Source organism: Lagopus muta, chromosome 7 (genome assembly GCF_023343835.1).
Source record: "Lagopus muta isolate bLagMut1 chromosome 7, bLagMut1 primary, whole genome shotgun sequence".
NCBI lineage: Eukaryota > Metazoa > Chordata > Aves > Galliformes > Phasianidae > Lagopus > Lagopus muta.
The window spans coordinates 16516481-16529947 of record NC_064439.1 but is presented as its reverse complement, the minus strand read 5'-3'; the positions used below and the strand labels follow the sequence as shown (position 1 = coordinate 16529947).

The 13467-nt window shown below is 39.4% G+C and overlaps 1 protein-coding gene across 1 annotated transcript in view; it reads left to right on the top strand.

Annotated features, from left to right (window-relative positions):
• The window catches only part of GPR158 (G protein-coupled receptor 158), a 182786-nt gene that overhangs the window by 159722 nt on the left and 9597 nt on the right, over positions 1-13467 (top strand). The window contains exon 8 of the mRNA XM_048950958.1: positions 10160-10298. Coding sequence (XP_048806915.1) covers positions 10160-10298 — 139 coding nt within the window. The remainder of the gene's footprint in view (positions 1-10159; positions 10299-13467) is intronic.

Below are 13467 nucleotides of genomic sequence, written 5' to 3'. Positions count from 1 at the left end.
GAGCAGCCCTGCAGAGAAGGACCTGCGGGTCTTGATAGATGAAAAACTTAACGTGAGCCAGCAGTGTGCCCTTGTGGTCAGAAAGCAAATGGTATCCTGGGCTCCATCAGAAGAGGGGTGGCCAGCAGGGACAGGGAGGTGATTGTCCCCCTCTACTCTGCTCTTGTGAGGCCCCATCTGGAGCACTGCGTCCAGGTCTGGAGCCCCCAGCACAAGAAAGACGGGGAGCTGTTGGAGAGGGTCCAGAGGAGAGCCACAGAGATGATCAAAGGGCTGGAGCACCTCCCCTACGAAGACAGGCTGAGGGAGCTGGGCTTGTTCAGGCTGGAGAAAAGAAGGCTGCGGGGTGACCTCATTGCAGCCTTTCAATACCTAAAGGGAGCCTAGAAACAGAAGGGGAATCAACTTTGAAAGGGTAGATAACAGCAGGACAAGGGGAAATGGTTTTAAGTTGAGGGAGGGAAGATTTAGGGGGAATGTCAGGGGGAAATTCTTCACAGAGAGAGTGGTGAGGTGCTGGAACAGGCTGCTCAGGGAGGTTGTGGATGCCCCGTCCCTGGAGGTGTTCAAGGCCACGTTGGATGGGGCCCTGGGCAGCCTGGTCTGGTATTAAAGGGGGAGGTTGGTGGCCCTGCATGTGGCAGGGGGTTGGAGATTCATGATCCTTGAGGTCCCTTCCAACCCTGGCCATTCTGTGATTCTGTGAGTGATACCAGGATTTGTACAGCTGCAAGCCTGTACTAACCTGTGTGTATATTTATCTATCTATGTGCACTTGAAGGTGTTTATTGTTAAGAGAGTCTGAAAAGCTTACAGCCAGGAGGACTTAGTTCCAAAACCAGATAATTGATATCAAAGAGCTGTCAGGAGAAATACACATAATGCAGAATCCCTTTCATTCTTGCAGTTAACTTGCCTTCTGAAAGATTTTGTGCTGCAAATTATGTGATAGATTATGATATTTGATTTAACGTGGCAAAATGAAAATGCAGGATGATAATTTGTGAAAGAGTTGTTATTTCATTTGATTTAGCCAGGCACAGGACTTTATAGAAAGCTAGTGAATATTTTGTAATATATTCTGTCACCTGTAGCCAGTGCTCCAGTGCCTCACTGTTTTTCACTCTGCTGGCAATGTCTCACTGCAGCGTAGGGAGGGAATTTTCAAGGTCACAGATTAGCGAATTGAGAATTAACAAGGCTCTGTTAGAAAGTCATAATGAGATGAAGCCTTTATGCTATCAGAGATTACTGGAGTTAGGATTTATGAAGCATTTTCCATACTAATCATTCTACTTAGGCTCTATCTCCAGAGACTTTTATTGCAGTGAATGTTTTATAGTTACATTTTCATTAGGTTTGAGAGGGTGCTCTGCAAGAGAAGTAGGGACTTAGACATAAAGGTTGTCACCATTTTTAACACTGCCTTTTTACTCTGTGATATGCTGATGAAGAAATTAGCCTTCAATAAATGCTTATCAGTGTAGTGTAATGTAAGTTAGTATGTATTTTCCTTGACGTTGGATACTTGTGGGTATTTTAATTGGCACTTTCCTAGATTCTTTAATTTCCTTTGTGTTTGTGCACCGCTGTCGGAGTTGTGGCATCTGTCTCCTAAGCAAGCCATGGCATGGATCAGAACCTGAGATTTTAGAAAAAGTCCTGAGGGCCTTGAAAGGCTCATCCTTTCTGTTATGGCTTGAATAAATCCTGTAGCTCTACTTACCACAGCCTGATTTCTGATTTCAAATTAGAAAAAAATAGCTGAAAAACTTGCTTGTGGTGTCTCAAATCAAACTATTATTCTTTACATGGTCGGAAGAATCATCTAAGTGAAAGAGATGTGAGCACACTACTCAAAAAAAAACTTCCCACTAAAAGAAAAAATAAGAAGTTTAATGTGCAGAACCCCTGGCAGGAGAGAAAGATAGGCAGAGAGGTAAACATGCATGTGCAAACACCAGTAAAAAGCAGATGTGAAATCTTGGTGCATGGAGGATCCTGTTGTTAGGGCCAGGGTTTTACCCAATGTGGATAGCATTTAAGCTCTTGTTTTTAAAAATCACCATGTGTACCCTGTGTCTGTGTTCTGGCATTTTACTTAAACTAGAAGTTAAAGGCAGGTTTTAAACAAATGCAGCTAGGTGTTTTTCCCAGCACAAGTGTGATTCCCAGCTGGCAGGAGCTGTGCTCCTCTGGCTCAGCTGCACTAATTGGGAGTTCAGGTTTGGGGTTCTGGATATCAAGGGAATTACAAACACACAACTCTGTCATAATTACTGAATGCCCTCAGCCAGGAAAAGGAACAAAGAAGAATACTGTGAAGAATATTATTAGTCTGCATTCCCAAAAGGGTTTCCTCCCAATGTTCATTTGCTAATATTTAACCTATATAATCTTCGCATCTGAAGAGGATATGAATTGCCAGGACGGCTCTGACAGATTGGGAATTAAGGGTTCCCTTAAAGTTCTGAGTCAGGGCATTGTGACACAGCCTCACAGAGACCCCTTATTAAGTTTTGTACAGGCCCTCAGCTGCATTCCATGAATGAGTGGTTATTATTTCTTTTTGTTACACCCATTTGATGTGTCCCTATGCCATATTTGGGGTACTTTGTTCAGAGTATTCCGTGAAAGAAGAATTGTTAATTTCCAAATGGGCATTCTTAAGCCACGTTCTCCTTAGTATGAATGTACAAAGATCAGTGCCAAAAATTGTCAACAAAAGCCATCTCTTGAGACATCTGGGAACTAATTCTTTTGAGCAGTGTTTATAGCCTTCTCCATGTAGAAAGCCCAGCCAGAAGGTAATTGTTAGAATTCAACACCGACGAAATCTGGCTTCAGTTTTCATGTGAAAATAGTGATTGCTTGTGAAAAGTTTACTCTAAGTGATACAACCAGGACTGTCAAAAGTGTTTCGAGCAGAAATAAGAAGTGGATCCGGTTTTACAAACAAGCCTTCCTCAGCTTTCACAACAAGACTGGCTTTTTTTCTGATTGTTAATCACTGCTCTTCCTGCCATGTACACCTCTTTCACAGTCTGCATCACCAATTCTGTGTGCAATCTAAGTTCCCCATCTCTAAGACACAGTAAATCTTAAAGTGTAGGGAAGAGCACCAAAGACAAGTGATGGCTCCTCTATGAGACTAAATGAAATGGGGCAATTCATTCATCTCAGATTAACTGCTTCTGTCAGTTTAATTTAAAATAAAGCATGCTTAGGGGTGATGGAGATTTTTTTTTCCCCCAAAAGTAGTGTGTTCTGTTTTTCTTTCTTCTTTTACAATGAGCAGTCAACATTGTTCAGTTTCTCTTTCTCAGAAGTAGTTGGAAACCTTGGTTTGAGCAGTTCAAGTTGCATTGCCTCTTGCAGTTGCTTCACTGTTCTTTATACCTGCCTCATCACAAGTGAAAGCCAATAACCTTTTGTACAAACCTTCTCCTAAGGAAATCAGTAACAGGTTGTCTCAACCACATGTTTGTGCATCAGTAAATTTTGTATTCAGATTCTTCTGCAAGCCATCTGTGGGAGGAGGAGGTCGGGAGAGGCTGAGAGATGCTGACTTCCTCTTGTTGGCAGCAGAATCCATTTTTTGTACAGCTTCAAATCTTTCCTGTCCTTCAACTGTTTTGTATACTGTTGGCATATGCTTGCATCCTCTTTAAGATGTGAGAGAAGCAGTCCCACACTCAGCTTGCTATTCCTCTTCCACTCAAAAGAGGGTGATGGGGCACAGGTCAACTGGCTTTAATAGCAAGGGAAGGAATGAGCAAGGTCAGCACATCTTCTATAGAAGAAGCAATAATATGAAGGAATGAAGAAAATAAAGATTAAGAGATGGGGAAAGTGCAGAAATGAGGGGAGATCCCGGAGGCTGTCAGTCATACATTTCATGCAGAGAGACTCTTACAGAAGGACAGGTCATGCTCAAGTCAGTGGACATGTCTCCATTGCCAGCAAAAAGCATCTCTCATTTTCCTCAAACCATGTGATTCACAGGCTGTGGGGTCAGCATGTGCCTGGCACTTGCCCAAGTGGGCTTTCAAGGCAGTCATGGCAGCTCAGGGGATGGAGCCTGCTGTGCTACAGCAGCCTATGGACCCCTACTCTTCTTTCAGCCACGCACAGCCACAAAGCATGTGAATTCTGGTAGTGAAGATATGTCAGGATTTGGCACCATTAGTTCTTTTTCCACACGTAAGTCTTTATTGCTGTGCTTGGCACATTAAAATAATTCTGAGATATAATCAGAGATAAAGATAAATCTCTGCTAATTTATAATTTGCTAGGAATAATTCAGCACTGAAAACCCATATATGCAACTGCAATTTGCTGAAATATAGAACAACCCATTCAGCGTAAGAAAAAATCTACTGTGACATGGCACATCTCTCCAGCTGGGTGATTGAATGCAGTGGAGACAGAAGGAGAACACACTGGCTGGCTGTGAAAGAGCAGGACATGTTTATTTTTTTTTCTGTTTAAGAGTGGTGTATGCAGCTCCTGAAAGCTGAGTGAGGAAGTGGATGGAAGAGCCATAGAGCAGTCCATTACTGTACTGAGAATTATGGTTTGTATTCAGAATGTGAGGGAAAAAAATGTTCTAGCTGTGGAACAATATTGCTTTGTGAGTAGTGCAAAGTTCAGAATGCCAAATGCACTTAGTTAAAGTCAAACTTGTAAAAGGTTCTCCCTTCTTAAACACATGATGAAAGCATGCGAAGTATTTCTTGTCCTGTGGTACTGCTTCTTGAGCAAAACCAACATGGTTGGATATGGAACATCATACAGAGTCATGAAAATTGGTTTCAAACCATGAAGGCTGTCTTCTTTTTGCAGGTAACATTTGAGCAGCAGTTAGCATGTGATGTGGCTGCCAGCGCAGGAGAGCTCCCTCCCGCTGCCCACAGCCATGTTCTCCTGAAGAGGCACCAAGAGGAGGTCATTTCTGGCACGATGGGAGAGTTGAATATCAACCTAAAATAACTCAGTTTCCCTTCTAGGCCATGGCAAGAAGCAAACTCATAGTTCAGGATCTAAGCTGTTCACAAATATGGTTATATTTATTTCCACTGCCGTATTGAAGTGACAAGGTGGCATTGTCCCTACTTTGCACAGCTAGTGCTGAGGCACAGTAGATTAGGATTACATGGTCAGTCTAATTTGGGTGTCCATTTTGCAATGCTTTTGGCTCAGTCACAGAACTCGTCATATCTATGTAAAATGTGTTATATATTGTCTCACTGGCCAGGAATACAGCCGTGTGCTCAGTTCTGCTACAAACTGCAACAAAAAAAAATTCTAGATTGGTCTCCAACTAGCAAGAACATTTTCTGAGATTGTGTCTGTGAAACATGGCTCGACTTTTGCATTTGTAGAGGAGATCTGAGGCACGAAGTTAGAATCCAGTTCTCTTGCATGTGCTCAAGACCATTTTTTCCTCCTGCAGTCTTTTGCCTTATTCACTAAGCATCTAAAATGTTGTTTGCAATAAATTATACGGCTTTCTTTATTAATCAACCTTGATTTATCTCTGCAATTGCTCTGTCACATGCATTAAATGAGTCTGGTCTCCCAGGAAATGGTATAGTTAAGTGAAGATTATAACACACAGGAAAGCAATTTAAAACTGGATACGTGGTGTTTTAATTTTTGTGCTGTTCAAGCTTTAGAGATGCCAAAGCTCTAAAAGTAAGGATGAAGGACTTTCCTAAGGCCTCAAAAATTGAGTTTCACATTTCTTGATTTTCCATGTTTCCTTGTATGATTTTTGCTCATTCCACCGCTCCATGCAGTCAGCTGAAGTACTGGCTTCAGTGAGCAGTGAGCAAGGACATGGATGCTGGAACTCACTCATGTTGGGGCTGGGCAGGCAGGTGTGAGTCAGCAGCAGGTTCTGCATCGTCTAAGTGAGGCCTGAAAGTTCAAGGCTCAGAAATGTCACAGAGGCTCTGGAACAGTCTGCCCAGACACTTGTGGATGCCTGGTGTTCAAGGTCAGGTTGGATGGGGGCCTGGGCAGCATTGTGTGGTGGAAGGTGTCCCTGCCTATGCAGGAAGGTTGGAACTGGATGATCTTTAATGTCCCTTCCAGTGTTCTGTAATCCTATGATTCCATGGCTATCTCTGGACACAGATGTGCCTTGTACTGGTTTTAAATATGAAAGAATAGTTGACAGTACAGATAACTGCTTGTTTAGCAAATCCTAGCAAATATGCTATCTCAGATCTTCAGGAAGTTTGAGTCAAGAAGACCAATCTGAGTGTATCTTTCTCTACACAGCAGATATGTATCACATACTGTGGATATATCACTGTCGCTCATTCTCAGAAGGTGCAGAGTATGACCAGTGGCCCAGGTAGATCCCAAGAGGACAGGCATGGACTGCCCCTAGTTGTAATAGAGTATAGGCTAGTCCAGTGTGGTGGCTAATGAAGCTAAGTGTTCCAAAATGTTCCGTTTTCTAACACCATGGGCATTACAGACAAAAGGAATGATCATATTTTTAAACACTAAAATATATATATAACCAGGCAGGTTACATATTTAAAGATTAATTAACTTATGCACATGGCATATTGAGGCCACATTGTGTTTACATTTCACCTTCTGTGTCTCTAAAGCAGTCATTTCTTTTCTTAGTCGTTTGTCAGTCAGAGATTTGCATCCATCTGAATGCCTGGTTTGGACAGTTATAAAATAGCTACTGCAAGTTTTTAAATATTTTTTTTACTTCACATTTCCTGTCAGGCAGGTCACTCAAGTAGGAATTCCCATCATTTTCCAGAAGCGGAAAAGAAGACACTTCTTGTGCTTAATAAGTAAAAAGTAATAAGTAATTTTTAAGCCTTATGATGAATCATATTTGAAGGACTAAGATTATGTATTTTGGACTTTGAATTTGGTCTTGACAGGTTTGCATTATCATAATACAGCCCTTTACTTTTCAAGTTACTCTTCCAACACCAGGCTCGGAGTGAAATATTATTGAGCAAACCAGATTTTGTTCATTATAGAGATTGTGTGCAAGACAGTCACTAATGTGCAAAGAGCAAAACTAGACAAAGACCTCAGAGGTAAATTATGCTTAGGAGTCTTGCTCTTACATGTTTCACTATCCATCTATCTATCCAGCTATCAACTTAAAGTTAGCTACCTTAGCTGTGTCATCTATAACAAGTATATAATTATACTGGCTTGTTTTATGTTGAGAGATCAGAGAGACTATGAAGGAAAATAATAGAGCAAATTTTTGTATCTTCAGATTTTCATTACAAAATGCTCTAGCAGTATGTATCTAATTATGTGAATACAATTTTCCCCCTCAAGCTCAACTTTTACATGATACATTTAAGCTGTGTAATTAGTGGTTTTGATAATAAATTGTTTTTCAATTAATATGTTTTGCTTGTTATCACTAACAAAATTATTGTTGTGTTGATTTTGGCAACCATAGGAACTCTGTTGTTTTACCTTGTGTTTTTAAAGCTATTTCCCATTTGTGTTACATACCAAATGTCTCACTAATTATTTTCTACATACAAGAATGCCCACTCTGCTCTAACTATAAAGCTTTTATAAAAGCATTATTCATTAAACAATGCAAACTGCTATTGTACTCCAGTATATTATTGCTTTGAAATACCCTCCTCTTGTCTTAGGGACTCTGTGTATGATCATGAAACTGAAAACTATGAAATCTGCAGAATTAATCAGATCCAAGGATCATTCATTCCTACTTTCTGAAGTTCATTGTAATTCTCTTTACTATTTGTATGCAACTTATTCACTTTCATTTCTGTTATCTTGAAATTCTTTTTCAGTCTGGATAAATATATATATATATTCTCGTAAATCTTCAGAGTTACATCAGATCTTGTTTTAATAGTAAAAATAAGCAAAATTTGACCCAGACTTCTTACTTTGTGAATACTTTCAGCACATATAGTTTTCTACATGTATTTTCATGCCATTAAAAGCCCAACATTTTCCAACTTTCAACTTCTGTTAGCACTGGTAACTGATCATTTCTACCAGTAAGAGACCTTCTCGCTTTGGTTGTAGAAGAGGGAGAAAAATGAGCCATGTTCTTTGGGAATATATGCCTGTTATTTCATAATTAGTTTTTTACATTAACTGTGCAGCTCTACTGATAATTTCTTTATTCCCTTATTTATTTATACTGTGGTACACTTTGAATAAAAGGCAAAATGAGAGGAAACAGACCATGTGGAATGTTCTGGGGAATGCCATCTGAAATAAGGGTTTCTATTGAATATAGGACAGTAAAATACAGTAATTTGGCTTTAGCATTCTGTGAATGCATTTTCTCCTTTTCAGTTTCTTCTTAAATCAATACAGAGCAATTACAGCAATACATTTCATTACTTTGAAGAGCAATACATTTCAGTGCCATGACGCTGCATAAGCAAGATAAGTGTACTTAGAGAAAACGAAACTGATAATATTTGTAAAGGAACCTGATGTCTTATTGAAGCAAAATCCATATTCAGCTTGTTCAGAGAAGATTTAAGGTGCAAGATGGCTTGATAGGGAATTCCAGTGTAGGTGTTTTTAATGAACTAGAATAATACATGGAATTCAGTGATAGCATGGCTTCTATCTATAGAAGATATTAGAAGATTTGAAACCAAAACCAATAACGATTGGCTGATCGCTCCCATACAGGCCAGTCACCAATCACCTGTTCTGTTACAGTACAATAACATGTATTTACAAAAAGAAGTATGATAAATGACTGATTGCCCATTACATTGCATCTTGCTATATTTTTAATTTATTTCTATATATATAACAAGTAGTAATTTAAGGCAAGGTGACAAAGTACAGAATTTCAGAAACCAACAAAAAGCTGAACGTGGAATTTTCCTTTAGTGCAGACAGCTGACTGGATTCAATTCAGAGATGAGAGGCTGAGGCAGGGTTCAACTCACCTACCCAGATGTCTGAGATCCAGCTATTCAGGGTAGTCATCAGAGTGCTTTCAATTCTATGGAGAAGCATGGCATCTTGCCATGTTAGGATGTGATGCCTTGCACTGCAAAGCTGGCTGGCAGCTCATAGGCAGCAAGAAGACCACTGGCTGAGCATAGATGACTTTAGTCCTAACCCTTGCACAGAACACAGCGGTTAGTGGATTAGTTACAAAAGTTCAACAAGCCAAGAACAGTGTGTGAGTAACAGTGGGATTACACTCAATTTCTGATGCTGGCCCAGGAATTGCAGGGATCTCTTACAGAACCTCACCTTACTGCTCAGGCTAAACCACTTACAGCCACGTCAGCCCAGAGTGCAAGGCACGGCACAAAGGTGCCAGCTGTATTCCTGCTACGTGTTTTTGTCCTTCAAGGGGAGGCTTTTCAAGGTGGCTGTGACGTGATTTCAGTTGTGTCAAAAGCAAAATGATATCACAGCAGAGCGTCTACAGGAACCTGCCGCCACAGGACTGGTGGATGCAGATGACTTAGATCTAACAACATAGTCTAAGCTGATGCTGGCCTTTTCTTCCTTTATTCATTTTTCTTCTAACAGAGAGAGACACGTCATTTGTTATAATTATGTGAGGCCCTCAGAAGTGACTCATAATATTATGGGCACCAGCAAAATTAACTGTCATGAACAGTGGAAATTTTTAAACCCGAAATAGATTGTTTTATCTGAGTTACAAACCTTTGAAATGAAAATGTTGACTTAAAGACTTGAAGTCTTTAGCAGCACCAGTAGCTGCCTCTCCAACAAAAACCAAAGCTACAAGTAATCATATTTGTTATTTTAAGTAATGTCAAGCTTCTGTAGTACCAATTTGAAAAATGAGCAAGCAATTATTAGACATTGTCTCAAGGAAGAAATTATTTGATATTGCCTTAATAGTTTCTATATTGAAAATCTTTGCACTACAAGTGCAAAGATTCCTGATATGGAGAAAAAGTGGTGTTTAAAATTAAAACCAGATGTACAGTAACAGTATCTGAAAGAGTTTGAACGCCTATGTGTGTAGATATATACATTTATATGTCTATACTGTCTTTGTATAGATACTCACACGTGCAGAAGATACTGTAGTACTTCAGATTTCCTTCCTTTTTCATCTATAAAACTAATTGCAAATTATTTCTTCTTGTTCTTCTCACAGCTGAATTTTTATTCCTCTTGTGGGGTGTTTATCTCTGCTATGCAGTGCGGACAGTCCCATCAGCATTTCATGAGCCGCGTTATATGGCTGTTGCAGTTCACAATGAGCTCATTATCTCTGCTATATTCCATACAATTAGGCAAGTGATATGTGGATCTAGTAATTAGCTATTTATCTTTCAGGTTTCATATCGTGCAACATAAAATGGGTAAATGGAGTAGGATACTTAAGGAAAAGTCTCATAAATATTTATTAATATATATTAATATATTAATTAATTACTAAACTTAAAACTGTTCCCATAGAATTCAAGAATGTATCTGATCAGGTTGTTAATAATATATTTAGGGGTGGTTTTTTTTTCCATATTGCTAGCTAATGTGTCCTTTGAACAAAGTTCAGTACATGTGATAAACTAGAGGTACGAGAAATATTGTCAGTCTTGTATCACTTACACACCACTCACTGGTTTGTATCCCTAGAAAAGCAGCAGGTAAGAATGTTGGTTTATATGAATGTGTCCTGGTGTGTAACAGATTGGCAAAGTGCAGCTGTATGTTGAGATAATTGCACTGGTTTGTGCATGAGGCATAGTGCTTTATATGCTGACTTAAAAATTGTTATGCTGTAACAGTAATATAAGGCATGTATTTCTTTGAAAGCTTATAATGAGCTCAATGTTTCATATTTTAAATCTTTTTGTATTTTAAATCATATTTTAAATATTTTAAAACAAGCAAATAAGGGTCATTGCCAGAGTGTATGAAAATTATCTGCCTTTCCGTCAGAGCACCTCCTACTAAGGAATTTGGAATAGCAAGACAGCATGAATTTCAGCTCATGCACCAGGAGATTCTTATGACTTTCTTGTTACATTCTTGCACTTATCTTTGCCTCCTGACAGACCTTATCTACTCTGATTTATTTTTTTACACCACTCCACTGACAATCTTCAAATACGCCTCTCACTTTCTAGGTCTGTATTGGAGCTCACATTTCTCTGTGCCTTCTTTATGTTTTCTTCTGTGTTGCAGCATTTTTCTCTGAGTAAAGACCAGCAAAAGAAAGAAAAGAAATCTTTCATCTCTGTTCCTGCTGGGTGCACTCTTTCCCTGCCATGGTTGTAAAGTTCACTGCCATTCTCAGGCTTGCAACTTTTTCTTTCCTTAATCTTCTCCTAACCCCATATCTTGCCATCCATGGACATTCAAAATCTCCTTGTTTACTCCCTAACACAAACATATGAAAAATTGTTTTAAAAATTTGTATTTGGTTGAAATGTTTTTCTTGTCATTCCTGATAGGGTAGGCGTAAAACTCAGTTACACAGTTAGAGTACTTTTTAATTGCTTGCTACTAATATGGTACTTTTGAATCATCTACAGCTCGTATGGTAGCCTTTCAGTCAAAATTTTCCCCCAGTAATTAATGTTCTTAAACCATACTTTGATTCATGGTAGAAGATACAGCTCAGTGCATTAGGAGAAGTATTTTGTGGGGTGCAAGTTTCTTTTAACAGTAGGATGGAAGTAATCATCCAACCCTGAGGATTTTTCTTGGAAGGCGCTAGGAATATGAGAAAAGGAGAGACTCCTCTCTCTTACACAGGCCTGGTCCTGCTGGCATTTCTAATCAGGGCAGTGGTTTGCTTGTTTTCAGTAGCAGATTTACAAACTTTTTTCATTGTTTTGAAATGTTCCTACACTGCCTGATCTTAACGAAGCAAAGAATTCTGAAGAGATTTCTTCTGTCTACGCCTTCTTTTAGAACAAACGTAATGCAGTTCAGCGAAGAAGGCACTGAAGGACTTGATCTTCCCCATTATCTGTTCCTTCACCCTAGGGTCTGCTGATTTTGTTCTTCCTTCTTTTTTTAAAAAAATGTACATTTAGTATTGCTTTCCTTTCTGCCACATGCTGATTTGCTGAAGAAACACCATGCATTTTTTGTAGATAGGAACGAACAAAATGCACTGAAAATAGAGTCCCTCCTGAGATGATGTACATATCCATACGCACAAGTCTTAACCCGGTCTCAAGTTCACTTTTCTTTACATGCACTTTTTCTTGCTTCTGTTTTCTCTGCCAAGTTCTACATGTAACTGAAGGAGCTGCAGTGTAAGATGTTTTTATATTTGATGAAATCATCATATGATTTATATGGTATATCTGAATTGTCATGAAGTCGATAGCACTGGATTCTTGAAGTACACCCACTATTATGTTGCAGCCATCCAGCCTGAAAATTCCTGAAGCTCACAGAAGATTAACGTGAGCACCAAATACAACCTTGAATTGTTCATGGTTGTTCTTTAATGTGATTCCCATTCCAGAAACAGAGGGTTCTTCATTACCTTCTGATCAGCATAGTATTACTTTTCTGCACTTTCTCTTGTATGATTGAGAAAAATTTTGATGGAAAAATTTCATTTAAATAGAAACTCTGTCTCCGCAATGATCAGGTACAGAGCTCTGTTAGTAACAACTTGCTTACATGCCACTAGCACATCTTACTGCCTCTTCTTTCTGATTTTCTGTGATACTTCTTAACCCATCTGCCTTAGCCCTTTTCTGTCCTTGTCTTCTCCCTCATAAATAACCCACTCTTTTGTTACTTTCTCACTACTGTTGGTCCCAATTTTGCTACATTTGTATTCAAATCTGGTATTTCTGATATCATAACCAAGGTAAGCAAAGCTTTATAGACTGTTGTCAATACAGTTACATCAGGACTGCTGGCCTTGCAAGTTCTGCTCTCTCAAGGGCCTACAGCACTCTCTTAATTACCTGTGAAGTTTGACTGTATTTCAGATGATGCCCTGCATCCATCATGGCACTATCAGTAGCTTTTTGCTACAGCCTATGTTTCATGCCAGACTGTTTCTGTTAACAAAAGCTTCTGCAAAATGTGCATCTGTGATCTTGGGTAAGCTGCAAATCTCATTTTGATGTGAATGATTTATACAAACTTGCAGATTACAAGCCAGTGATAGATCCATTCATCCATTGTACTGCTTACCTTTTATATCTTTGGGAGTCACTAAAGCAGAAAAGCCAAGCTGCTCTAACTGCAGTGCTTGCTCTACTCTTTTAGAAAGCTCAGCAGGAACTGCTTCGTTTTTAAAGTTCAGCCAGCCATTTCCTAGTGTTTGCAGGGCTCTTGGACCATAAGCGGTCCTGAAATCAACACCATTTCTTTGTTCCCCACTGAAATGCAGGTCAGTGCTGTTCTCTTTTTGTTGGCTTATCAGCCGCACCCTGTAGCTGCAATCTCTGGACATCCTCTATTTACAAAGTGCACTGCAAAGTA